Source organism: Lynx rufus, unplaced genomic scaffold (assembly GCF_022079265.1).
Source record: "Lynx rufus isolate CCGP_SWC_20201006 ecotype Redwood Valley unplaced genomic scaffold, mLynRuf1.p SCAF_19, whole genome shotgun sequence".
Classification (NCBI taxonomy): domain Eukaryota; kingdom Metazoa; phylum Chordata; class Mammalia; order Carnivora; family Felidae; genus Lynx; species Lynx rufus.
The window spans coordinates 10,849,653-10,876,184 of record NW_025814833.1 but is presented as its reverse complement, the minus strand read 5'-3'; the positions used below and the strand labels follow the sequence as shown (position 1 = coordinate 10,876,184).

Sequence of the window (26,532 nt, the reverse complement as noted above, 5' to 3'; positions counted from 1 at the left end):
CCAGCAAAAGAGCGGGATGCAGGATTAAAGTGAGAGATGGCTAATGTCTGGAAAAAGACAAGAGCCCCAAATAAGGGTCCTTGCCCTGTATTTATTCAGATCAGAAGGCTTACAAACGTGATGGGCGTGCACAAAGAGACAAAGGAACAGTGAACATTAACTTGGGGACATGAGGGAAAAGGGGGGTTTTGAAGATATACGGTGTTTGGGGTTTGGGTCAGTTACAAAACAAAATCCTGACGCCGGGCAGATGGGCAGATGGTTGTTGAGGGCAGACAGGAGGCGCTGTGCTTGTTTATCTTAGCTAGCCTAGAGGATGAGACAGATAGGGGGAATAACCTCAGGGTTAACAAGGCACCTTTTCTTTTGTTAACCATCTCCACTGTGGGCTGCTTCGCCTGCAGCACAGCAATCCATAGTCCAGTTTATCAGTTTACCTAACTTGGCCCTTCCCTCCTGTGAAAGCAGCTTTTCTGCTATAGTACTAAATTGGGGGGCATTTTGGCCCCGCACGCCTGATCTGGTTTACGTCATATACCTTTGTATTGGGAACCTTTGCGCCCGTTCCTATTTTGGGTTTTTGCCCCTCTCTCTCTATTCTGGGGCTCTGCATCTCCTCTCTATTTTGGGGTGCCTTTACACCTCCCTATTCTTAGTGTGCCAGTCTGGTTTACCCAAACTCGGGTGTGAGCATCCTATGGCTTTGTATTTCTTTGTGCCTTGTTAACCCATTGGTGTAAGCCCGGGGGATTCCTAAGCCCAGCCCCCACAGAAAATATTGAATTATAAAATGTTTTGAGGATTATTATGTTGGTTTAACAAATTCTGTTTTGAAAATTACATTGGTAGATGAAGTCCCGTAAAAATTGGGAGATAAATGCACATTTTATGATTAGATTTAGCAGTTTTCTTGGTAGTATAGCTCTAAATTGTTTAAAACTATATTTTTTGCATGTCTTGGTCCAGTACTCTGTTCTTACATGATTCGTCTGTCGTCCTCCATTTGCCTTAGGCAAAGCTAAGGTCTACACTTCCGAGCTGCAAAGTTTATCATCCTCAGTAGGATCAGAGCTTAAAGGCCCTCATAAACAACTCTTTATATGTTCAGTGCTTCTCTTGTAAAAAGCCTCATCACCTCATCATTGAATTTTCTCAACATTTATCTGTGTAATGTTGCCATAAAAGTCTTCCCATTATAGTCTATTGTACAGTCTTCTTCCAAATTGTTCTTCCTGAGTCTTCCTTATGCCAGTGTTCATTGAAGAAAAATTTTTATAACATTTTTTATGACGGCCTAATAGTCTATTGTATGAATGTACCGTATTTTATTTAACCATCTTCTACTGTTAGAATTTTAAGTGACTATTTAATGTGAGTAGACAGCCAGGTGCAATTGTATTTTTGGCTTTAAATTGCTTGCCCCGAGAGGAATTTAAATGCTTTGAGGGCAGATACAAAAATTCCCTATAGTGTTTGGTTCGGTGTTGTGCTTCTCTGCAATGGTTGTCAGATTTCTGGATTTAAAATTGTGGGGAGGAGCACGTCATGGTATATTCTTTTCTGTACGGACTTCTTGTTCTTTTTTACTAAAAACTAGTGGAATGGCTCTGCCACGGTACCTTGGTGATCTTGCACGTTTCCTCATAGTCCACATACGCCGGGCTCGACCACGGTCTGACCCATATCTTGGGGGAAGACTCCTCCCCGGTACAGGGCACATAGACAGATGACGTGAGGTCATTTCTTATCCACCTCCCTATCTTGTGGGAGTTTATTATCTTCTTCTCTCATTTTGGGACGTTGGACATCCAGGTATAGCTGTGAGCATAAAAGTGCAGAGCTGCAATCCAGTCTAGAATTGACGTCTCCAGAACGGGCGGCCCACTGTGCCTGTGGTCTGTCACTTGGTCCCACCCTCCAGTTTGGTTGTGTCCTGTAGGACTTGAGACGTGGGGGACTGATAGTGTTCCTACGATGCTTTCTCTGTTAGCAATAAAGTGCCTGTGAATTCACTCGGTCTTACTGGTAGCTGCCAGTGTGCTGCTCTGTAGGCGTTGCTTGACCACTTACCACGAACGGATGGAGTCTTCTTTGGCCTGGTTTGTGGAATTTGTCATTACTTTGTGATTAATGTGCTGTAACTTGCTTTTAATTTCCACATCCAGGGGCGCCTGGGTGGCTCAGTCGGTTGAGCGTCCGACTTCGGCTCAGGTCATGATCTCACGGTCCGTGGGTTCGAGCCCCGCTTCAGGCTCTGTGCTGACGGCTCAGAGCCTGGAACCTGCATCAGATTCTGTGTCTCCCTCTCTCTCTGACCCTCCCTGTTCATGCTCTGTCTCTCTCTGTCTCAAAAATAAAAAAAAAAAAAAATTAAAAAAAAATTTCAGCATCTGATATTTTAGTGCTTTGTTGTGAAACAGCTCAAGTAAGCATGATCTTTGCTTTCTAAATACAGTACTTTTTCTTAAAGAGCACAGTATGCTGCCTGTAAAATTCCTCATAATCTGGATTCATCAAAGATGAAGCAGTTAGTTTTATTTAGGATGGTTTTGTATCTATTTAGCTTGCTCTTGGCTTTGTTGTTGTTGTTGTTGTTGTTGTTGTTTTTAACCCTCCTCAAAGACTACTTTTTTTAAAAAAGATAATTCATTAGCCATTCTTTTGACACTTGATCTTAATCAAAAGGCTGAGAAGCAGTCATTAGCCTCTTTTTTTTTAAGTTTATTTATTTATTTTGAGAGAGACAGAGTGTGAACAGGGGAAGGGCAGAGAGAGGGAAAGAGGGAGAATCCCAAGTAGGCCCCGCATGGTCAGTGAGCAGCGCCCGACATGGGGCTCGAACCGGTGAAACCGTGAGATCATGACCTGAGCTGAAATCAGGAGTTGGTCCACTTACGGGGCACATGGGTGGCTCGGTCAGTTGAGCCTCTGCCTCTTGATTTTTGGCTCAGGTCATGGTCTCGTGGTTCATGAGTTTGAGCCCTGCATCTGGTTGCATGTTGGCGGTGTGGAGTCTGCTTGGGATTCTCTCTCTCTCCCTTTCTCTCTCTCTTTCCCCACCCCTGATCTCTCTTTCTCTCAAAATAAAAAGATTAAAAAAAATTAACAGAGTCAGATGCCTAACTGACTGAGCCACCCAGGTGCCCTTAGGACTACTTTTTTTTTTAAGTTCATTTATTTATTTTGAGAGAGAAAGTGCAAGTCAGGTAGGGGCAGAGAGAGAGAGAATCCCAAGCTGGCTCTGCATTGTCAGCACGCAGCTTGTTGCCAGGCTTGAACCCATGAACCGTGAGATCACAACCTGAGCCGAAGTCAGACGCTTAACCAGCTAAGCCACCCAGGTGTTCCCCCCCCCCCCCACCACCCCAGGACTGCTTGTTGAAAGTAAGCTCTACTTTATGAGTACTTTTTGAGCCCAATGTGGGGCTCAAACTCATGACCCTTTTTAGATCAAGAGTCACATGCTCTACCTACTGAGCCAGCCAGGTGACCTCCCCCGCCTCTTTTTTTAAAGAACTACTTGTGTTTTGGAATCCAAAGCCTACTGTTCTGGGGAGTCCATTTGATGCAGACTGTTCTCTTATTACATTAGATTTTTCTTTTCTCGTGCAGTAGGAAGCTACTAAGGTGTCTAAATTAAGACAAATAAAAAGTATACTGTATAAACGTATCCTATCTCTCTGTCTCTCAAAAATAAATACACTTAAAAAAAAGAAAAGGATTGACATGAGAGCATGATCTTGCCATTAAAAGTTGCATACTTTCCTGGTAATTTAATAAATTATGATGTTTAGTAGAGTCAGTATAACATGACTCAGCATCATGTTATAGATGATAACGTGTGATAGATGCTTTGTAGGAGGTTGTGGTAGCAGGACCAAGTTGTGTCCCATCAAAAGAGAAGATTATATATAATACCAACTTACCAAGCCTGTAACTGTCTGCACATACCATTTTAATGAGTGGGATGTATATGGTTAGAATTCAGTTTACCTTGTGTAGTCAGTCGAATACCTTTAAAATAGTATAATGTTGTGTTTTTCTTATAATAGAAACGTTTATTTATTGTAGAAAACCTGGAAAGTAAAAGCATAGGGAAGAAAATACAAAATACTCTGCATTCCACCAACCTTGAATAAATATTAACATTTTGGTATATTTACTTCATACTCCCACACTCCCTACCTTTATATGTGTATGAGGAGCGTATAAAAGGTACTTTCTAAAGATGTACCTTTTTAAAGGAAACGGTTCATACTGTGTATACAGTTTGATATTTAAAATGCTCTAGTTATTTTGTGAGTATTCTTATTTTCGTATTAAGAAATTAAATTAAATTAAATTAATTAAATTAAATTTAATTAAAATTAAATTAAATTTAATTAAAATTAAATTTTTAAAGGCTGCAAGATCTTCTACTTTAAGGATATACCATATTTTACTTAGCCTTTACCTACTGTTGGACATTTAAGTTGTTTCTAATTTTCTACTGTTTTAAATAATCCTTAAATGTACATAATTTCCTTTTTTTAATTAAAAGGTTTTTTTAAGTTTATTTATTTTGAGAGAGTGCGGGGGAGGGGCAGAGAGAGAGGGGGACAGAGGATCCAAAGCGGGCTCTGTGCTGACCGCAGACGGCCCCATGCAGGCTCGAACTCAAGAAATGTGAGATCATGACCTGATCCGAAGTTGGACGCTTAACCGACTGAGCCACTCAGGTGCTGCCAATGTACATAATTTCTTATGTATCTTTATTTGGTTTCAAAAATTGCTAGAGGTTGATTTCTTGGATCAATGGGTATGAACATTTTTCGGGACCTTGATTCATATTGTCAAATTGCCTTCTAGACAGGTTATCTCATTTTGAAATCCCATCAGTGGTGTATGGAAATGCCTTGCCAATACTGAGCGATACCTTTAAAAACCTTTAAATTTGATGAGTGAGTTATGGTATCTTATTCTTTGCATTTCTTTTGATTGACAGTGAGGTTGAACATATTTTCATGGGCATCTTGGTCATTGATAATTTTTCATTTTTGATTCTGTTTATGTCTTTGGCCCAGGTTTTACCTATGAGCTATTGGGATGTGTGTATACATATATATACACACACACATATATATATATGTGTGTATGTATGTATATATATATATATATATACACATTGCTTTTTTTTTTACTTCAGTTTTCCTTTCTTGTTATGTCACTAAATCTAGAAATCTTTTCATTTTTGAATTATTCCCTTATTTAATGTTTTGAAAGTCCTTCCCCATTCTAATAGTGACTATTCACTACAGTGTTTTTCTGGTTTTTTTTCTGGTTCATTTTTATCTTTTTCCTCCATCTGGAATTTATTTTAGTAAAAGTTATATGATGAGGCTATAACATTTGTCTTTTGAAAATAAAGGTTTTCCAAGAACCATTTAATAAATAATACTGCATAGATTCATAATGCCAAATGTACAGTAGAATAAGTCTTCATAAGGTTTGAAGTATAGTGTCATTTTTAAACATTACTTTGATGTTAGAGTGTCATTGCACGGTTAATTAGTCGTTATTTCTTGGCGAAACTAAAACACTTCGCAGGATTTCCTACAGATAACTGCATGGAGCTGCCCCCTCCTTTTTTTTTTTTTTTTTTTTAAATAAAGTCTCATACTTCCACGTGGCCTAATAGTTGTATGACTCACAGTCCTTTTCTCACTGAGCATGCATGTAATCTACCCTCTGGTTAGCAGCTGTGGTTTCTCCTTGTAGCATCTGTTTTTGTTTGCACCCTTACTTCTCAAAGTGCCTGTGCTCAAAAAGAGCTTTCCAGTGTTGGTTGCTGTAGGCCAGTGAGGTCTGCCTGTTATTGTTTCTCATAATTGTTGGCTTTAAAGCATTTTTTCTTCATTTTTTTTCACATATCTACTTGACCCCCTTTTTTTTTTCTCTCCACTGTACTTACGGTTAGCAATTTAACTCACCACGGAGCTTAGAAATTCTGTTACCCATACGTCTTACTCATTCAACAAGGCTTCAGAGTTTTAGATGGACTTTCCATTATCTTGTCCCGAATGATAGCCCAACACCCTTCTAGGGAATACTGAATCAAGAAATCACCTGTCTTTGCAGAGGGCATCTGTTGAAAGCAGATGCCAGAGCCACGGGGTTGTCATTTCCCATCAGGCTCCAACATCAGAGTCTCTGATACTTCAAAGACACTCTCCATTCTTGCATCAACAGACAGCTGTGATGCCTCCTGGTTTCTTGTTGCTTTTGTTTTTGGTCCTGACATTTCTTCTAGATGGAAAAATAGGTAAGGAAGCATTCATATTTGAGAGCATATTAATGAGATTTTACATACTGTAACTGCTTACATTTGAGTAATATCAGTTACCAAAGGGCACAGAAAATTTAATTTAAAAATTTTCATATTAGGATACATGCTTTTGGGTTGGTTGATTTTTATCCACACCCTAAAGACATAGAATTCTGGTACATATTTTCCATGTCATAAGAACTGAATATAATGATCAATTTCTATCATTTTATTTTGTATCTTTATTAGCATATATATATATATGTATATATATATATATATATCACTAGGTGCAAGTTGGTAATTTTCCCTTCATTTCTATTGTTTCTTGGGATTTTAGGTTTTTCATAGAAGATTCACTCCTTTCCAATATCTCTGAGTGAGGAATAGTAAATAAGTGACTTTGGCGATGTTTTATAGGTAGTAATCAGTAGAATCAGAATATTCAGATCCAGTTTAGTGCTCAGCTGCTAAATAGTGGCTACCTTTCCCTTTTCATGCTGTCAGTCTTTGTGTGAACTTTGAGATATACTCCACGAATGATATAGTACTGGTCTCACCACAACAGCTTTATAAAAATTACAATTTTAGTAGAACTAAGTGGGTGTGATTCTTTTTACATAGCTTCTTTCAGTGAGTTGTTATTATCTAAGTAGATTATATTTGGTGCTAGAGTGAAACAATAATTGGGATTACTTAGGGTTGGTGTCTGATTGGGCTTTTTACCTACCTTAACACCTAGTGCCTAATTCATAGTGCTTAAGAGAATTTTGTTTGAATAAATGAGTCCAGTCAGAATGCTGCCCAGGAAATAAAGAGAATGGGGCTTAGAAGGTGAGGATCAGGATTTGCCTGCCTCTATCACAGACAGTAAGTGCAGGACGACAGCGAACTTGAGAATTAAGGTAATTGTTTTACCTTGTATAGTCTCTGTGGTGAGGCTGCAACTTCAAATCCCTGCTTGATAAGGAATGTACATGGTACTATTGGGAGATAATTTTCCATGGGCTTCATGTTTCTGCACAGCTTGTGAATGAGGCACTAACTGCTCTTTGTTCAGGACTGTCTTTTGGAAAAATGAGATAGTTTCTCTCTGCAGAGCAAAGGACAGTTGTGCTTAATGTCTACTATGAAGATAATGCCTCCCTTTGAACAAAGTGCATGCATGCTTACTGTCTATTATAAAAGATTTGGTTCTCCCAGCTCAGAGTTCCTCTCCTATAACACGATATACTATGTGGGTAAGCATTCATCTGTACTTATCTGTGTTGCCCTGGTGGGATTTGGGAGGCAAGGAGAACTGATAAAAATATGCTGCTTCTGCCACCTGTGAGTAATAAAGTCCTTTGTCTCACAGGAACCTCCTACCTTCATCCAGCATCCATACAACTATGTTAGGCTAACTCGTTGGCTTGCAAGTACGATAAAGTCTCAGATTCTTCAGAGTTTTTGACAGGTACTCAGCTGACTGGTTTTGCCTATAAGATGTTACTTACCTTTTGAAGAAACTTGTTTCATTTTCTTTAATCCTTGTTCATTGGATTGGTTAAAAATACTGAAAAATTAGTAGAGTCCACTCTTCAAGGAGCCAAGAAAGCTATGTGTTGGCTCAGACCAAACACTTCTGAATTGGTAAATTAGGAACAGCTGAGAGCTTTATAAAGGTGTTCATTATTTTCTTAATTAAAAATTGGACTTGAACTAAGATTTACACACTGCTTCCTATTGCAAGAAGTAACCTAACCTATGAATGTGGCTAGGAGATTGAGAATTTCTCTGACCCTGCTTTCTGATTCCAGTGGAACAGAATATTTGAAATCTGGGACATGAGGTCATAATAGTGTGTTGAAGGAGTGGAAATCCACACATAGAATGTGGGCTTTGAAGTCCCATCTGAGTTTGGAACCCTGGTGCTGTCGGTTATTACTAGTTTTTTAACATTGGGCATGACATTCAATCTGTTTTTGATTCATACATATAATGTGGAATAATAGCTACCTTACAAGGCTGTTATGAGGATTAAACATAATTATGCAAGGCCTCTAGTATTCTGATCTAGCATATGCAGGGTGTGTGTGTGTCAGAGAGAGAGACAGAGACAGAGAGACAGAGAGAGAGAGAGAAATAGTCACCCCAGTTCCACTTAGGTTATTGTTGGTGTGAATTTTGAGTTCTCATTTCAAATTATTTCTCCACTTAATCCTCATGTTTCTTTAAAAAAATTTTTTTTTATTAAGTAAACTCGGCCCCCAACGTGGGGCTCAAACCTATGACTCCCGAGATCAAGAGTCACATGCTCTGCTGACCGAGCCAGCCAGGTGCCCTCCTCATGTTTCTTTTTTTTTTTTTTTTTAATTTTTTTTTTTCAACGTTTATTTATTTTTGGGACAGAGAGAGACAGAGCATGAACGGGGGAGGGGCAGAGAGAGAGGGAGACACAGAATCGGAAACAGGCTCCAGGCTCTGAGCCATCAGCCCAGAGCCTGACGCGGGGCTCGAACCCACAGACCGCGAGATCGTGACCTGGCTGAAGTCGGACGCTTAACCGACTGCGCCACCCAGGCGCCCCCCTCATGTTTCTTTAAGCAGAAAATTCTATGATGATATCTCGGTTAATGATGAGGGTGTGTTCCAACAACATGCTTCATTATTAGATATTTTTCCAGAGGTAGAAATGTGTCAGATTTTCAGATATTATCTAGGATTCTTTTAATAAGAGGGGCTATAGTAATCTATATTATTAAATATCACCTAAAGAAGACTCACGCATCTTCGTTTAAATTTCAACAATTTGTGACAAAAACCGTACACTCTTTTGTACATGGAATAAGATCAAACTATAATTAGTATAATTACTATGGTATAATAGTATAATTTCTGAAAGCCGTTTTCTATACCTTGGCAGGAATGCCAGCCGGTGGGCCAGGAATGGCACTGGCTGGCATATGGACCCATCTGTGGCTCTTGTGGCTGCAGCTTGGGGGACAGCAAACAGATTTCCATTCCATCTGACTCCTTTCCTTCCTTCCCCTGGCTTCCTTGACCTCTGAAGCCCAAGAGTGATACAGGACATAATTTAGATCAGATTATGTAAAATGACCTATTAACATCTCTAAAAGGCTCCTCGCAGTTTTACCGGGAGAGGTTTGAAGGAAGGCAGGAAACAGTACACAGCAGTCTGTCTGCTGTTGAGTTGTTGCCAGTACTGCTTGGTAATGATTTATGATTAAAACCAAGACAAAAGAAAAATAATTCAGTGGTTATAAAGGTGCTTATCTCCAAGGACACTAATTAACTGAGATCTCACCTTCCTGCTTAAGGAAGAAAAAATGTGCAGCTATTTCATTTAAAAAAGAAAAATTGCAGGCATTCTCTCATTACTTCTGATAAACTATTTTGATGAGGAGTGTGTTAGTTTCCTGTGTCTGCTGTAACAAATTACCACAAACTTGGTGGTTTAAAAACGGCAGAAGCTTATTTTTTTTTTTTTTTACAGTTCTGGAGGCCAGAATAGGAAATGAGTCTTATGGGGCTAAAATCAAGATTTCAGCAGTGCTGTTCGCCCTCCAGAGGCTCTACAGGAGAATTCTTTCCTTGCCTCTTGCAGCTTCTGGCGGCTGCTGGCATACTTTGGCTGCATCGCTCCAATTCTCTCTCCATCTTCACACGGCTTTCTCCTCTTATGTGTGTGTCCAACCTCCCCGTGCCTTCCTCCTATCAGGATGCCTGTGGGGGAAGTTAGGGCCCACCTGGACAATCCAGGTTAGTCTCCTCAGTGCAAGACTCTTAATTATATCTGCACGATGTTACCGCGTAAGCGTTCACAGCAATTAGGGCCTGGTGTCTTGGAGGGCCACCATTCAACTCACTTCAGGAAGATACGGAACGAATTTTAGTTTTCTTTTGTGTGTGTGTGGGGGAAAGCAGGAACATCTTTATAATTATCTTTTCCCAAGTCCCGTTTACCCCCAAAGAAGGCAGGCTTTATAAGGCTGTTGTGAGATGAACGTCCCCATAAGGAATAAATTAACAGTTTGTTTTCTCATCTTTGGATGGAACCATATTAAATACGATACCAATTCTGCATGTGTTTCTTGAGTATGTTCGTTACCAGTCATGTTAGTCTAGGTGCCCAACTGTACATGTTAATTAAATGATTTTGAATGTTGTAAAAATTCCTTTATGTTTTCATTGTACGTCGCAAGATGAAAAATTTAGAAGTTAGAATTTTATCCATTGTTATCTATCTAAAAGTCCATTTGTACTTTTTTGAAGGAAAATGTGAGCTGCTGTTAGTGTGTGATATTTCAAGAAATTGAGATACAGATTGTTTTGTGTTATTCCCTTTCTTTCCTTGGTCGTATTTTTTTCTTTTGACATTGTTATTCTGTTCATCGAATTCCTAGAAAGGATGTTTATAGAGATTTAAAATCTGAAAAACCCTAGAACAAGATATTCTTAATTAAGGGCTTGATAATGGCTTGAGTTTTAATTTTGAGTTTATTATGCTTTGATTTCACTCAATTAAATTAGAATAATTAATTGTAATTTTAAGTGGTGTTTACTAAGCAAGTATATTAGCTCATCCAGAAAATAGGTTATTATTGCAAATTTAATTAAATTCCCTAAGGGAACTCTCAATATTACTTGGTAATTTAAATAATCTTTTTTTTTAGAGGGGAAAGAACATAAAGCCTCACACAATAATATGTAACTTATTAAAATAATGTGTTCATAGTATTTAAATTATTTTATTAAAATCAATGTTTTTATTAATACTGATATTTTGGCTTTTTTATATTGTCAGGAAATAAATGTACACTCATTTTGTTTCTCTTATGTTTGGGGCTACAGTTACGCATCAGACCAACAGTTAGCTTGTCTGCTGATAAAACAAATCAAGAATAGGATTATGATTGCTTTTACCTTGTAGCTGAACAAATAGTAATTTTGATATTTTTTTCCTGTCACTTTTTAGAGCACTCTTTCTCTTGACCATTATTTTTAGTCTTCTCTGCTTGCTTTCCCCCCCTCTACTCAGCTTGTAAATATTGGCTATCCTGATGGCCCATTCTTGAGCTTTTTCCAACTCCATACTCTGATGTTTGGTGATGTCTTCCATTTCTATGATTTTATAGTACTGACCACGTTCCCACCACTTTCAGTTTTATATATCCATCCCAGACCTCATTTCTGAGATCTATAATCATCTGACTAACTCCTCCATTGGCTCTCTTTCAGATATCTCACATTATACAGATATGAAATAGAATCTTCGATTCTAACCTCTGCCTCAAAAAACAAAATAAAACTTCCACCAGCATAAAACCAAAAATCCTGTTCTACCCCCACCTCTTTTATTAAGTAGCATCATTTTTAGTTGCTTAGGCCAGAGTCCTGGATGCCATCCTTGATTCTTGCCTCTTATGTATCCCACATAGACAATCACTTGCCCAATCCCTGTTAAGTACTAATGCCAAGATATATTTCAAATTCTACCTAATTTTCTTATCCTTATTCTTGCAATCTTAATTGAAGCTTCCATCATCTAGCTCTAGGACCACTGTATTATTTATGGGTATATAATACTTATACAGAATAATGAACTAGGCAAAGTTTGTTTTTAGGATTTAAAATTAATTGTAAACAGTAATTTTCAACTCCTGGGATTCTGAAGTTACAAGAGCAAGAGGTAGAACCCTAAATGTAAAAGAAACATCCTAAACTAAAGAAATAATGAATTCATTTGTCCTCCATGATGCTTGGGTATCCAGAGGAAGTAAGCCAGGATATTGAGAAACTTCTGTTTCAAGTTCAGATTTTGGTTTCTAGTAATTCTGTCTATCCTTTTATTTAGTCATTCAGAATCTTACGGTTGTAGGAAGAAGTTTCCAAATTAATCCTCAAATAATCATAACTAATGTTTTCTTTTGCCTATTATAAAATTTTACATTAGGTGAGTACGTGTTTATACACACACATACATTAATACATGTATATTAATATTCCAAATAGGAATCTACTGTATTGCTAAGTAAATGGGTCTCATTCTTCAGAGTGAGGAAGTTGAGCATTGATAGGAGGCTGTTCTTCTCATGAGGGCAGATCACATGCTAAATGATACATGGTGGGTGAAGGTACACTATCGATGTTCTCCCTGACACAGATAAATAATATTCTTATGTTTTTAACCAAATAAGTATAATGAATTAATGTAAGCAAAGTGAACTTCTCTGATGAGGTAGCAGTGGTTCTCAACACGTGTAGGGGGGTTTGAACCCCAGGGGACATTTTTTGGCTGCCATGATTAGATGGTATTAATGGCATCTTATGGATAGATGGCAGGGATGCTGCTAAATATCCTTTAACACCCAGATAGCCTCACACGACAAATCGTCATGCCCCCTAAAAGGTCAGTAGTGCTTCACTTAAGAAACGCTTTTAGGATATTTTTTTCAACCTGCCACATGATGTCCTAAGTTTTTTTCAAAATGCCATTTAACAAACCTTTAAAGGAGGTGTAATGGTTATAATAATTCCACGATTTTATTTTTGTGAAAATTGAAATGAATGGAAGTATATTTGTGTGTATGTGGAATAATTTAGGAGAGGAAGGAATCAAGAATCAATACCAGGTGTCTGGCTTGTGCAACTCAGCAGGAGGATGTTGGTGACATTACCTGAGATAAGAGAAACAGATGTGAGGAAGAAGATCTTCAGTTCGGATTTTTACAGAATCTGTACAGATTTTGTAGAATTTGAGGTGCTTGAGAGTTATCAAGAGAAGTTCTGATGATCAGAACATAGGTGTTGAGACAGAGCTTTAATTTGTTTTTTTTTTTTTATTTTTTTTTTATTTATTTTTTTGGGACAGAGAGAGACAGAGCATGAACGGGGGAGGGGCAGAGAGAGAGGGAGACACAGAATCGGAAACAGGCTCCAGGCTCCGAGCCATCAGCCCAGAGCCTGACGCGGGGCTCGAACTCACGGACCGCGAGATCGTGACCTGGCTGAAGTCGGACGCTTAACCGACTGCGCCACCCAGGCACCCCGAGACAGAGCTTTAATTTGAAACTTGTCGGTATATAAAGATTATTTTGGCCCTGGGACTGGGTGGAATCATCCGCTAAAGTGTGTATCTTAAGATGGAGAGAATATCTTGTCACAGCTCTTAGGAACATCGACGTTTACAATACAGACAGGGGAAAATCTAGCAAGAGACTAATAAGTAGCCAGAGAGATGATAAGAAGTGATGCAGAAATGTAGGCTTCTAAGCCAAGAGAAGGGAAATGTTTCCAGGTGGATGAGTCATTAGTGATATGGAGGCTGTTGGTGACCTTGATGAGCATGAAAGTGGAATAGAAACAAAATTACAGTGGGTTGAGAAATGCATGGTAAGTAAGGAATTTAGATGTGTTGTAGATTTATGTAAGTTTGGCTGTGAAGGAGGAAGAGGTGGAGGAGGATGTGGGATCAGCGGAGGACGTTTTGTGTTTTTGAAAGGATCGGAGAGAATTCTTCATTGGTATTTTGAAAGATAAATTTTAAAGCTATCAAAGCGTATCAAGTACAATTTGTTAATAAATAAGCTTTAAATGAGTATGTTTCTACATGGGTTTTTTTTGCCTTTTTGGATAATATTTTATAATATTGTATGTATGTACGTATGTATGTATGTGAGCTCTACACCCAACTGGGGCTTGAACTCACAATCTTGAGATCAAGAGTTGCATGCTGTACCGACTGAGCCAGCCAGGAGCCCCATATTTTATGATATTTTAAGTAGTTGCTTAGGTTCTAAGTGATTCAGCAAGTATGAAAATAATTCTGTTAATTGTTAATAGATACAGGTTTATGTTTGATACTCAAATATTACTTTTCTTTTTCAGATCTTTCGAGAAATCGTTTTACAGAAATTCCTTCTGATGTTTGGTTATTTGCACCTCTTGAAACATTAAATTTATATCATAATTGCATCAAAACCATTCCTGAAGCTATTAAAAACCTGCAGATGTTAACATACCTTAACATTAGGTAAGGAAACCTTTTTTTTTTTTTGTAGATTTTGTTTTTTATTACAGTTCTAACCCTTTCCAGTAACAAAGGATTTTGTTTGGTTTGGCTGTGTAACCCATATTTATTTCAGCAGTGTCTTACTTATATTTGTTACGTGTTCACATTACTTTATAGGTTTTTAGTCTTGTTCTTGAGAGTATTGCTTCTCAACCTTTAACCTGCACAGGAGCCACCTGGGGATTAAAACATCTGATTATCTGCATATCTAGTGAGCCCCCTGGTAATGCCAATGCCTGCTGTCCTTATGCCTTTGGGTAGCAAGGCTTTAGAGCAGAAGTATTTTTCTGAAACCATAGCACCACACTACAGATTTATTTATATGCATCCTCAGAGTGAAACATTATTATTATTATTATTATTATTATTTTTAAGTTTATTCTTTATTTTGAGAGAGAGAGCAAGTGCAAGGAGGGGAGGGGCAGAGAGAGAGGGGGACAGAATCCCAAGCTCAAAGCCCGATGAGGGGCCTGAACTCACGAACCATGAGATCATGACCTGAGCCGAAACCAAGAGTTGGGCACTTAACTGACTGAGCCACCCAGACGCCCCTTAAAGCGAACCATTATGAAGAAACAGTTCTTGAGCTCTGTTTTTCACACTCTTGTGAGTTCTTGTTGCCACTTTAAGGATGGATGGATTGGGATGGGAGCGTTGGAATGCTAGGAAGTAGATAACAGTTGATGTTAATAATGCTTACTGTGTGCCAGACATTACAAATATGTTATCCATGTGACATCATCTCCTCAGCAGCATTTTGAGAAAGGTACTATTATTATCCCTGCATTACGGATGAGAAACTGAAGTGCAGAGGGAAACCGTATGCCCAAAGTCGTGTGTGTGTGTGTGTGTATGTGTACACATATAGACACACAGACACACACACACACACACACACACACACAGCAAGTGGTAGAGCCAAGATTCAGATCAAAGCAGTATGACTGTAGAACTCTCTTTCTTAGCTGTTACCCTCTATTTATACCAGTCACCATTCGATAAGTATAAGAAAAAGATTGTCCTGTCAAATGAGTGACATTGAATGGAAACTGGTATATTGTGACTTATGGTTAAGATAATTTTTGGGGCGCCTTTGTGACATGTGTGGCTCTTGATCTCGGGGTTGTGGGCTTGAGCCCCATGTTGGGTGTAGACATTATTAAAAAAAATCAAATCTTCAAAAAAAGTAGAATCATTTTCTTGCGTTCCTTTTTTTTTTTTAGTTGTAAGGGTCATTTCTTCCCCCTCCTTAACAAAATAACCTGTCTAAATTCCCATATAGGGAAGTGGGAAATACTAATACATATAAATAATAATGCTCCTTCCTCGCTGCGATGTATTAATCCTTCTGTGTGTCTCCCTCAGTGACGTCATCTAGCAGTACTTAACTATTTTAGCTGAAACTTTATACTTGAAAATGTGTGAGAGGAAATTCCTTTCATAGATGTAGTCATTTGGGTTGCTCTTTTCTAATTCTCTAATATCTCCTTGGCCTGGCTTGGGGGAGAGGTTTGAGGCAAGTAAGGCCTTAGTTTAAGTTTTGTCTGTTTTTGTTTGTTTGCTCTTTTATGGAAAAAAGTAACTTGTCAAAAATTGAATTTCTATTTGAATAGAAATGTATGGTAATCTTAAAATAGTTTCACTGAAACTTTCTCTGATTCTTTGCTGTTTTGATCTCTAAAAGTCACCTCCCGATTTTTGTGTATAGTCACAGTTTTGAACAAACTTTATTGAAATAACATTAGTCCTTGTTTCTGATTTCTTTTGTCTCTAAAACATGGCAAAAAAGTGAAGATTAATGACTTAGTAGCTGTGTATAAAGAAATTCGACTCTGGAGAAAGCTGACTGCTAACTCAATGAACCTTCTTAAAGGAGGAAAATAGGCTTTTTTTTTTTCTTTAAATAAGCTCTAGGCCCAGCGTGGGGCTTGAACTCACAACCCTGAGATCAAGAATCGCATGCTCTACCCACTGAGCCAGCCAGGTGCTCCCCCCCGCCCAAAATAGACCAATTTTTAACTTTTTTTGGTCTGGGGAAGGTTAGAATGAGTTTGTATGTGCTGTTATTTTCCTCACTTACTTTGTTTTTTATTTTGGTGAAAATACCTTGAGAAACTTGTAAGATGCTTTTTCAGCTCTCTCTTCCTGTGTGCTCTTCCCTTTTTTAGAAGAATTCTGTAGGAAGATCCTTGTGTGCTCCACAAGGGCACCTTCCCAAGGATTCTATTTGATCCTGAAAGCGTCAAGAATTGTAACAAGCTCCTGGCATATTTGACATTCCAGCAGCCTGGCCAGGATTGCTGGTCTAGGGGCATTGTCTATTTTTTTAAGTCTGTTCCTTGTGATTAAAGCCAATCTAGTATTTCTGGATGTCCTCTGCAGGCATAACATGGGGAGGGAGAGGTCCTGATGTTCTTCCTTGGGCTGCCACTGGGTTTTTGTTGCTGTGTATGTTCCGCACAATGCTAGGTACAGGTCTATCACTGCCACTTTGAAAAACAGGAAAAATAATAGCTTATTTTTATGAATACTTGTTAGTGTGTAAATGTAATGGTATACTTTATATTTTTTTAGTAGGGGGATTGTCTTAGTCTGTTTGGACTGCTATGACGGGATGCCATGTACTGGGTGCCTTGTAAACAACAGAAACTTATTTTTCACATTTCTGGAGGCGGGAAGTCCAAGGTCAAGGCACCGGCAGATTTGGTGTCTGGTGAGGACCTGCTTCCTGATTTCATAAACGGCCGTCGTCTAGCTGTCCCCACTTGGCAGAGGGAGCAAGGGAGCTCTCTGAGGTATTTTTTTTATAAGGGCACTAAACCCGTTCATGGGGGCTCCACCCGTATGACCCGATCACCTCCCAAAGGCCCTACTTCCAGAGGCCATTACATGAGGGATTAGGTTTCAACATTATAATTTTGTGGGGAACACAAACATTGAATCTATAGCAGGGATCATTTGGGTCAGTCTGCATTGGTATGTGAATTTGACCCACCGTACGTACGTTGAGGGGAAGGACCCCAGAGCCTTACTGCCCAGATTTGAATCCTGGCTCTCCTATTTCCCAACTGTGTGACTTAGAGCAGTTTGCTTAATCTCTTTTTGACTGATTCTTCATCTGTAAAATGGGCATCGTGATATTCTCTCTCTTCCTAAAGCAGGTTGTTGTGAGGGTTAGCGAAGTTAACTCATGGGAGGTACTCCGACCGTGGCCTGACACGTAGTATGTACTCAATAAATGCGAGTTGTTGCTATATTTAGGTTAGTTGTTTCTAATGTTAATTGTGCTATATCCACAGAGATAGGAATGTTCTGTCAGCTTTGATCCGAGATAACGGTGTGGGTGGGCCCTTATACCATAAACTCATAAGAAAAGGGAATGGATTAGGGTTACTACATGTTTTTGAACATGTAGCCCCAGTCATTCTTTTATAAACGTTTTAACATGGTGGCATGTGCAAACTTATCCTTGGGACTTTTCCTTAGGTAAAGGTATGGAGGTATTGAATGCGGTGAAATGAGACCAGAGAACAAGGTTCTGGCATTTTCTAGCGCAGAAGAATGATTCTGGGTTTTGAGAACTGATGGCATGTAAGACAGTATCATAGGTGACAACACAGGCTTTGCAGTCTTTTGTGACTGGGCAAGTCACTTAACACAGTTGTAACCTTTGTTTTCTTATTTGTATAATAGAGATAGTACTGCTAACCTGCCTTCCGGGGTTAATGTGAGTATTAGAGGAGATACTACATTTAAGGCTTTTAGTATGATACAGAGTAAGCACTCATTAAATGATAGTTATTATTTGGTGAAGCTTTTTATTTACTTTTGAGGTGATTTGTTCTTTTTCAACAGAGCAGAAATTTCAGACATATCTCATAATGAGACTCTCTTATTCTTTTCAGTCGAAATCTTTTGTCAACATTGCCAAAATACCTATTTGACCTTCCCCTTAAAGTTTTGGTCGTCAGTAATAATAAACTGGTATCCATTCCAGAAGAAATTGGCAAGTTAAAAGACTTAATGGAATTGGTGAGTAAAACAGTTGTATTGGTCGTGTATAATAATGTATTGTGTGTAATATGCATAACATGTATTTTGGAAGATTGCTTTTTATGGAATTCCAGTGTAATTTTTTTTTAAAGAATAACTTGGTATGTGTCTGTGTTCACCGTAGTAAAATTTTGAGATCCCATTGCTTATGTCTGATTTTAGCTCACAGCCACATTAAGAGCCTGGCTGTTTCTCAGGCCTAGTGAGGTCAGAAGGTTTGCTTATAAGCTTTGAGAAATGCTTTTCAAACCAGTAAGCATTTGTCTGTGCATTTTGGGGGCAGTAAAGGTCTTCGACCGGGGCTGCTATGAAAGCCTCAGAGAAAGGGAATAAAGGAAGAGAGTGTAATGCCTGCAAAGTAGAATGAACAAAATAGCTCTCGCGCTTCTATATTCTCATGTGATTTTACAACACTTTTGGGACCAAGATAGAAAGAGGCCATTGTGTACAACTGATTGTAGAAATAAAGGAATAAAGTAGTTACCTTGTACAGGACATTTTAGGTATTAAAGGACATTGAACTTTGAGAGAAACATAATTATCTCCTCAAAACATTGGCCCGTTTTCTCATCTTTCTGTTACTTTCTGGAGGGGCCAAGGGCAGGCCAGGATGGGCACTTTGGCATGCTTCTTTTGAGTTAAAAGCAATCCATCCAACAGATTTAAGAAAAGTTCTTTAGTTCCCCACCTCAACTGTCTAAATTTACAGTGGAAAGGAGAGCCTGTACCAGGATAGGCACTATTAACAGAGGTTCCTCTTTGCCTAAGAAAGTTATTTGAATAATCCAGCACACTTTGTTTTCCAAACATGTCCTCTCACCTTCCTGCTAATAATGCTCTTCCTCCTTTGTATCCCCAGACTCTTACCCCTCTCCTTAGCTCAGGATGTCATATAAGCCTCTTCTTGCCTGTCTTGGGAATTTCATGTTGGTATGGATTCTCCGTACTTAAGAAACGGGATTTCATTTTCTCCTGTTAATTTGTCTCATGTCAGTTTGATTCTTAGTCCGTCTAGAAGGACTTTGAAAGGCATTTCTTTCTCGCCAATGCTTCCACCTCACACGGTATAGCTTGCTGTTTATTTCTATTTTTTGTTCTGTCTGGAGTAATGCTTTCCGGATATACGGACATTTTAAAAGTATTCTTAAGTATTGGGGTGCCTTGGTGGCTCAGCTGGTTAAACGTCTGACTCTTGATTTTGGCTCGGGTCATGATCTCACCGTTTGTGGGGTTGAGCCCCACTTCAGGCTCTGCGCTGACAGCACGGAGACTGCTTGGGATTCTCTCTCTCCCTCTCTCTCTCTCTCTGGCCCTCCCCCGCCTCGTACTCTGTCTTGCCCTCTCTCTTTCTCTCTCTCAAAATAAGTAAACGTTAAAAAAAACAAAAGTATTCTTAAGTATGACTTTATTATGTGTGGAGGGCCAAAAGTTTTTTTGAGGAACTTATCCATGATTCTTCAGGGGCAAATTAATGTGCAAATAGAATGTTATGAACAGACGTTTCAGGAACATCATCCTTTTATTTCTTTTATCCAGTAATGAATACCTGCATGTGCAATTATAACACAAGGAGACTGCCTTGAACTTAGTCCCGTTATGTTTTAGAACCATAGAATTTTAACCACTTGCTAGCATAGGAATCCCCAACACATCTAGTTGTACGTTTTCAGTGGTGGATAAATCTTGTGTGTGTGTGTCACCGAGGCATCCTTTATTCTCTTTTGCAAAACTCCTATTTGTTACCTTTATTATTTTGAACTAAAATACACGCCCCCTACCACTTTTATCCATTGGTCCTGGGACTACCATGTGAAAAAGTATAGATAATGACAACTTTTCTTCCCTTCAAGTATTTGTAATCTGTCATGTGTTTACTCTCCCATTTCACCAAACTCTAAGGCCTATTTTTCTGTAGTTTAAACATCCTTACTACTTTTACTCCTTTCTATATTTTCTGTATTTCTGTTCTTCATTACTTTTTATTTTTAGCTATTTAAAATTTTTTTTTTTAACATTTATATATTGTTGAGAGACCCAGCATGAGCAAGGGAGGGGCAGAGAGAGAGGGAGACACAGAATATGAATCAGGCTCCGGGCTCCGAGCTGTCAGCACAGAGCCCGATGTGGGGCTCAAACCCATGAACCGTGAGATCATGACCTGAGCCGAAGTGGGACACTTAACCGACTGAGCCACCCAGGTGCCTCACTATTTTTAGCTATTTTTATCCTGAAAATGTTTCCCTTTATTAAGGTCCCTTTTAACATTATACTCACAAATGAACAGAAGATTCTAGATGTGATTTAACAAATTCATAGTAAAAAGGGGACCAATATTTAGCTTGACCCAGACACTGTTAATATTTCTTTTAAGTGTATTTATTTTGAGGGAGAGAGAAAGAGAGAGTGTAGTGAGTGAGGGAGGGGCAGAGAGAGAGGGAGACAGAGAGAATCCCAGACAGGCTCCACGCTGTCAGCGCAGACCCTGAGGTGAGGCTCGAACTCATGGACCTTGAGATCATGACCTGAGCTGAAGTCAAGAATTGGACGGTTAACTGACTGAGCCACCCAGGTGCCCCTAGATATTTAATATTTCTAAATTTTTTTTTAAATTTTTTTTTTTTTCAACGTTTATTCATTTTTGGGACAGAGAGAGACAGAGCATGAACGGGGGAGGGGCAGAGAGAGAGGGAGACACAGAATCGGAAACAGGCTCCAGGCTCTGAGCCATCAGCCCAGAGCCCGACGCGGGGCTCGAACTCACAGACCGCAAGATCGTGACCTGGCTGAAGTCGGACGCTCAACCGACTGCGCCACCCAGGCGCCCCAAGATATTTAATATTTCTAAAGATTTTATAAATATTATACTTTAAGATTCTGTGGCTGTGTAATTTCTTTTTCTTTTTTTTGTCATTTAGTTTTGGCCCTATGTTCTAAATTATATTACATGAGATGGTTTTGGGATAGATAAAATTTTAAGAATATTTAGGATTTTTAGAATTATTCTAGTATTTTTAGTTATTAAATAGAATATTTTAAAGCTACTAAAGGTTGTATTTTACTAGACACTATAAAAATATCATGCTTTTATTTAAATTCTTGAAATCAGTAACAGTGGATAGATAGCATTAAGATGGCTAATTGATAATGGTAAATCACGTAATGAATTTGTGGGTATTACCTGTCATTGGAGTATTTCCCGTGACACCATTCCGCAAGAATGTGGTGGCCAACTATAGTGCGATTCTGTAATTAGAAACCTAGGAAATCTTCTCAGGTCTCCAATCCCGGCAGAGTATTGTGTAGAGTACCTATTGGTGAGTGGGTCAGTTTTTTGTGTTTGGGTTTATTTCTTCTGGGCGGCTATCAAATTTCAATGGATTTTTTTTATATAGAACTCTCCAGTATCGGATACTTTTTGCAGGAAGCAATAGTATTAATTTAAAGGACGTTTTCTCCAAATTTGATTATCTTTCATTTGGATAATAGCCTATTCTCACCGTAGCAGCAAAGGTCCTGTCAAAATAGAAGTCAGATCATGTCATACCTCTGTTTATAAGTTTTTGGTTCCTGCCCACACCTCTCCAAGTAAAGGCCTAAGTTGTACCCCTCCCCCCAGTTTAGTCTCCTGCTTGCCCGCTTTCTTCTAGTGACACTGAATTTCTTACTGTTTTTTAGTACAAGTCAGGCATGTTTTGCTCACGAGCCTTTTTACATTTATTGTTCCTTCTTTTTTTCCTTAAGTTCCTTCTTTTTTGCCTTTCTTATATATTGGCATGGCTCATACTTTCAGCTCTGACAAGACTGCTCAAATACCAGCTTCTCCATGAGACAATCTAAATTCAGCACTTAGAACCTGGTTTAGCAAATAGTATTTGATGAATAGATATTGTTGAATGAAGGTGCCTTAGGTATAGTTTGAAAGAAGTATGTAGGGTACATTTTTTCTTTTTTTTAAAGTTTATTTATTTATTTTGAAATACAGCGAGAGCACGAGCGTGTGAGCAGGGGAGGGGCAGAGAGAGAGAATCCCAAGCAGGCTCGGGTGCTGTCAGCACGGAGCCTGACTTGGGGCTTGATCTCACGAATCGTAAGATCATGACTTGAGCCAAAATCAGGAGTCAGGCACTTGACCAACTGAGCCATCCAGGTGTTCCGGGATACATTTTTCCAATGTCTTAGCTCTATTGGATTTTTCCCTACGTGGCTTCAGTATTCAGAATTTACCCTCTTGCCTTTTTAATTTTTGATAAAACTGAATATATGTGCCACTCTGTTCCCTTCAAGCTAATATCATTTCCAGTGAAAGCTGGAAATTGGAAGAAGTTGCAGAAGAATGTGAATTTCATTTGCCGTGTGTCTGGAATGATTGCTGTATGAGCTCACGCTGCAGATTTTTCTTTGAGGGGAGGAAGAGGAGAGCACAGTTACTTTCAGCTGTCTCCTGTTATGGGAAAGTGGTGTCATTTACCTTTAAATCAGGAACTTGCATTTTAATTTAACCTTGAGACATTTCTGATTCAGATCTCCTGGAAAGTCTTTGCGTTATGATGTGAGCCACAAGATTTTGAGCTTGTAACCCCTCATATTTTGTGTCCCGTTGAGAAAGAGGTTTAAATTGATTCTGACCATAGCCTTTGGTTCTCCAGCTCATGTCTGTAAATGCTTGACTTTCTCAGCTTCTGTCCAACAGAGTAATTCAAAACTACCATAATTGACAGATTATCAAAGTGATTGATCGTTGTTTTTTATTTTACCTCTGAATGAGGAGTGCCTGGATTATCCTTACTTCTGGTTTTGGCTGGTGAGAGTAGTCTTCAGCTGCGATTTTCAAAAGGCTGAATTATGTAGTCCTAAGTTATTATTCACAGTTTTGCACGGAAAAATTTAACTGTGCCACCTTGACTTTATGATGAAACATTAATAGAAATCTGCCAGATAATCCATTTTCAGAGAAACAACATTTGAGGTAGCTTTTGCTATTAGCCATGTGCTTTGATTTGAAAATGGAAATATGTCTGTATTTCTCAGTTAGTTTGTTATCGTTTTATTTTCTTACTTTCCTTAGGATATCAGCTGCAATGAGATTCAGGTCCTTCCCCAACAAATGGGAAAATTACATTCACTTAGAGAGCTAAATATCAGAAGAAATAATCTTCACGTGTTGCCAGATGGTAAGATGCTCATTCTTTTTACTGAAATGAACAAGAGAGCAACTATATGCAATGTAATTTAATTATTTTTCATTTCTGAACAGAATTAGGAGATCTTCCCTTAGTCAAGCTGGATTTCTCCTGTAATAAAGTGACCGAAATTCCAGTTTGTTACAGGAAGCTGCATCATTTGCAAGTAATGATTTTGGATAATAATCCATTGCAAGTACCACCAGCACAGGTTTGTAATAAAAATACAGTACGTGTTCCTTCTATTTTTCTTCATAATTATCCATCAGATTGCTAAATCAGAAAGCATCAGAATTAGGAGTCCATTCGGTGTTGAGGCCTTCTTGGCCAAAGGAGTTTTTCTGCGAAGTGACTTTTTCACTTTGGTAGGAGTTTTAGTTTCACTTCTGGAGCACAGAATTTAGAATGCCCAGATGCGTAATTCTGTTTGTCAGCGTTCCTTTAAAAACATAGACTGTGGAGGGTCTCTGCCTCTATCCTACTCGGGTATGTATCTACTTGACTTTTTGTTGTATGATTGATTGGAACGCGTTCTCAACACTGATAGATGGAATCCTAACAGAAAGAACAAGATACAAGTGGAAAAGAATTAATTCAGCCTTTTAGTTTGAGGATTCAATCCATATGGAATCTACTAAAATGACAGTAAAGGAATGTACCAAGATATAAACCCATAATAAGGCCAGAGAATGAGAGGGAAGAGGGCAGCAGGGGAGGGATGGCAACAGAATTTTGGAACATGGAAGATAGATGAAATAGTGGGAACTGGGGTCTTTACTTACACTGGCACGAGAGGATCTGGCTGAGGAGGCACAAGGCAGTGAGATGCCAGCAGGCGCTCTGCTCCAGAAGAAGGGTTGCCTTTTTCTTTCTACAAAGGTACATTCCACTCATTCCAAAGAGGATGCTTTTTCTAATTCAAATGAAGGCTGCCTGGTGTCCTGGTAGTAGCTGCCTTAGCAGCGCAGGGGAAAGCTGGAACTTGGGTCTGCTATGGGAGAGGGCAACACGAAGAAGGTTGATTTACTTGCTGTGTTAGACCTGGGAATGGCTTGGTACTGGAGGAGAGCTGTAACTGAACAGAAGGATGAAAGACTGGAACTGTGAAAGTCTGTAGAATGTCTGAGGCAGTGCTGTCCAGCAGAACTTTGTCAGCTACAGGAATGTTCTGTGATTTGTGCTGTCCAGAATTGTTTTTAATGTTTATTTATTTTTGAGAGAGAGCGAGAGAGAGAGAGAGAGAGCGAGCTAGCGGGGAAGGGGCAGAGAGAGAGGGAGACAGAATCCAGAGAAGGCTCCAGGCTCTGAGCTGTCAGCACAGAGCCTGAAGTGGGGCTCAAACTCATGAAACGTGAGATCATGACCTGAGCCAAAGCCAGACTCTTAACCGACTGAGCCACCAGGCGCCCCCTAAGGAGCCTAAATTTAAATTTAATCTTATCTTGATTAATTTTAGATGAAATAGCTTCATGTGACTAGTGTGACTGCCATATTGGACACTACAGGTCTTAAGATTTACACCCTCGGGGGCGCCTGGGTGGCTCAGTCGGTTAAGCGGCCGACTTCGGCTCAGGTCACGATCTCGCGGTCCGTGAGTTCGAGCCCGCATCGGACTCTGTGCTGACAGCTCAGAGCCTGGAGCCTGTTTCAGATTCTGTGTCTCCCTCTCTCTCTGACCCTCCCCCGTTCATGCTCTGTCTCTCCCTGTCTCAAAAATAAATAAACGTTAAAAAAAAAAAATTAAAAAAAAAAAAGATTTACACCCTCGGATTCTTGCCCTTAGCTCTGTAGTTGCATGCCTAGCCCTCACTTGCCTTAGCAAAAGCCTGGGGTTTATTCTACGGCGTAGGTAGATTCTCTCAGATTCTCTTCCATAACTCAGCAGCCAAATGTGTATCACTCTTGGCCTCAGCAGAATATTTTCTTGTCATAATACTGTATTTTGATTTAATGAGAGATTGTGACATAGGAGTAATAATAGCAGAGATATTTCTAGTGCTTACTGTGTTCCAGGCACTATCGAAATGCTTTACATGCATTAAATTATTTGATTCTTACAGTAACCCTGTAAAACAGGTACTATTATATCTCATTTTATATATGAGGAAACAGAAGCATAGAAGTTATGGGACTTACTTATTCAATGCCACATAGCTAGCGTGGGTACAGCTGGTTCCAAAGCAAGGCAGTCTGACTGCAGGGTCTGTGCTCTAACCACTAGGCTATACTTCTGAAGGAGGAAATAAATTGATGGGGATTGAAGATGGGAGGATGGTATGGTGGCGGTGATGATATGTGATAGTGGTGGGCAGTGGTAATGTAAGAAATCTGAGTCCTCATTTTCCTTAGTAAGACCTCAATAAATAACATATATAGCTAAGAAGTAAAACAGAACCATATTACTGATATATATGAAGGTAAATAGCAGAAAACCGCTCGAAAGAGTTGGTATGTGGGGACTAAGTCTTGGAGATTGAAAGGAGTGAAATGGGGGATTAATTTTTCGTTACCACTTTTGTAATTCTCTTTGATTTTAAATTATGTATGTGAATTACTGCAATAAAAAATTTACAGAAGAAAAGAATTCACCGGTATTTAATTTGGTAATGAAAGATGATTGTTTTTTGGTTTATACAGATAATGGGATATATTTTAATTGGTAATTATTTATATTCTAATAGCTCAGAGTTTTTCCTTTTAAATGAAGTTTTTCAGTGGTCAGGTCTTGTATCTGTTACAATTATCTAAGAAACATTCTTTATGCCTGGAATGATAATTACTGTTTCATGTACTTTTCTTACTGGTTTTTTTTTTGTTTGTTTCTTACTGTTTTCTTTGTTGATTATTTTTTGCATGTTTGTAGGTTATGTAAGACCATCCATAAAACAAAGCATGGTTTTTAAGATTTCACTTTCTAAGTA

The 26,532-nt window shown here is 39.0% G+C and overlaps 1 protein-coding gene across 2 annotated transcripts in view; it reads left to right on the top strand.

Moving 5' to 3' along the window:
- Nucleotides 1-26,532, top strand: part of LRCH2 (leucine rich repeats and calponin homology domain containing 2) — a 97,219-nt gene that overhangs the window by 17,282 nt on the left and 53,405 nt on the right. For both annotated transcript variants that reach the window (XM_047082054.1, XM_047082053.1), the window contains exons 2-5: nucleotides 14,195-14,339; nucleotides 18,284-18,410; nucleotides 23,497-23,602; nucleotides 23,686-23,822. In XM_047082054.1, coding sequence (XP_046938010.1) covers nucleotides 14,195-14,339; nucleotides 18,284-18,410; nucleotides 23,497-23,602; nucleotides 23,686-23,822 — 515 coding nt within the window. The remainder of the gene's footprint in view (nucleotides 1-14,194; nucleotides 14,340-18,283; nucleotides 18,411-23,496; nucleotides 23,603-23,685; nucleotides 23,823-26,532) is intronic.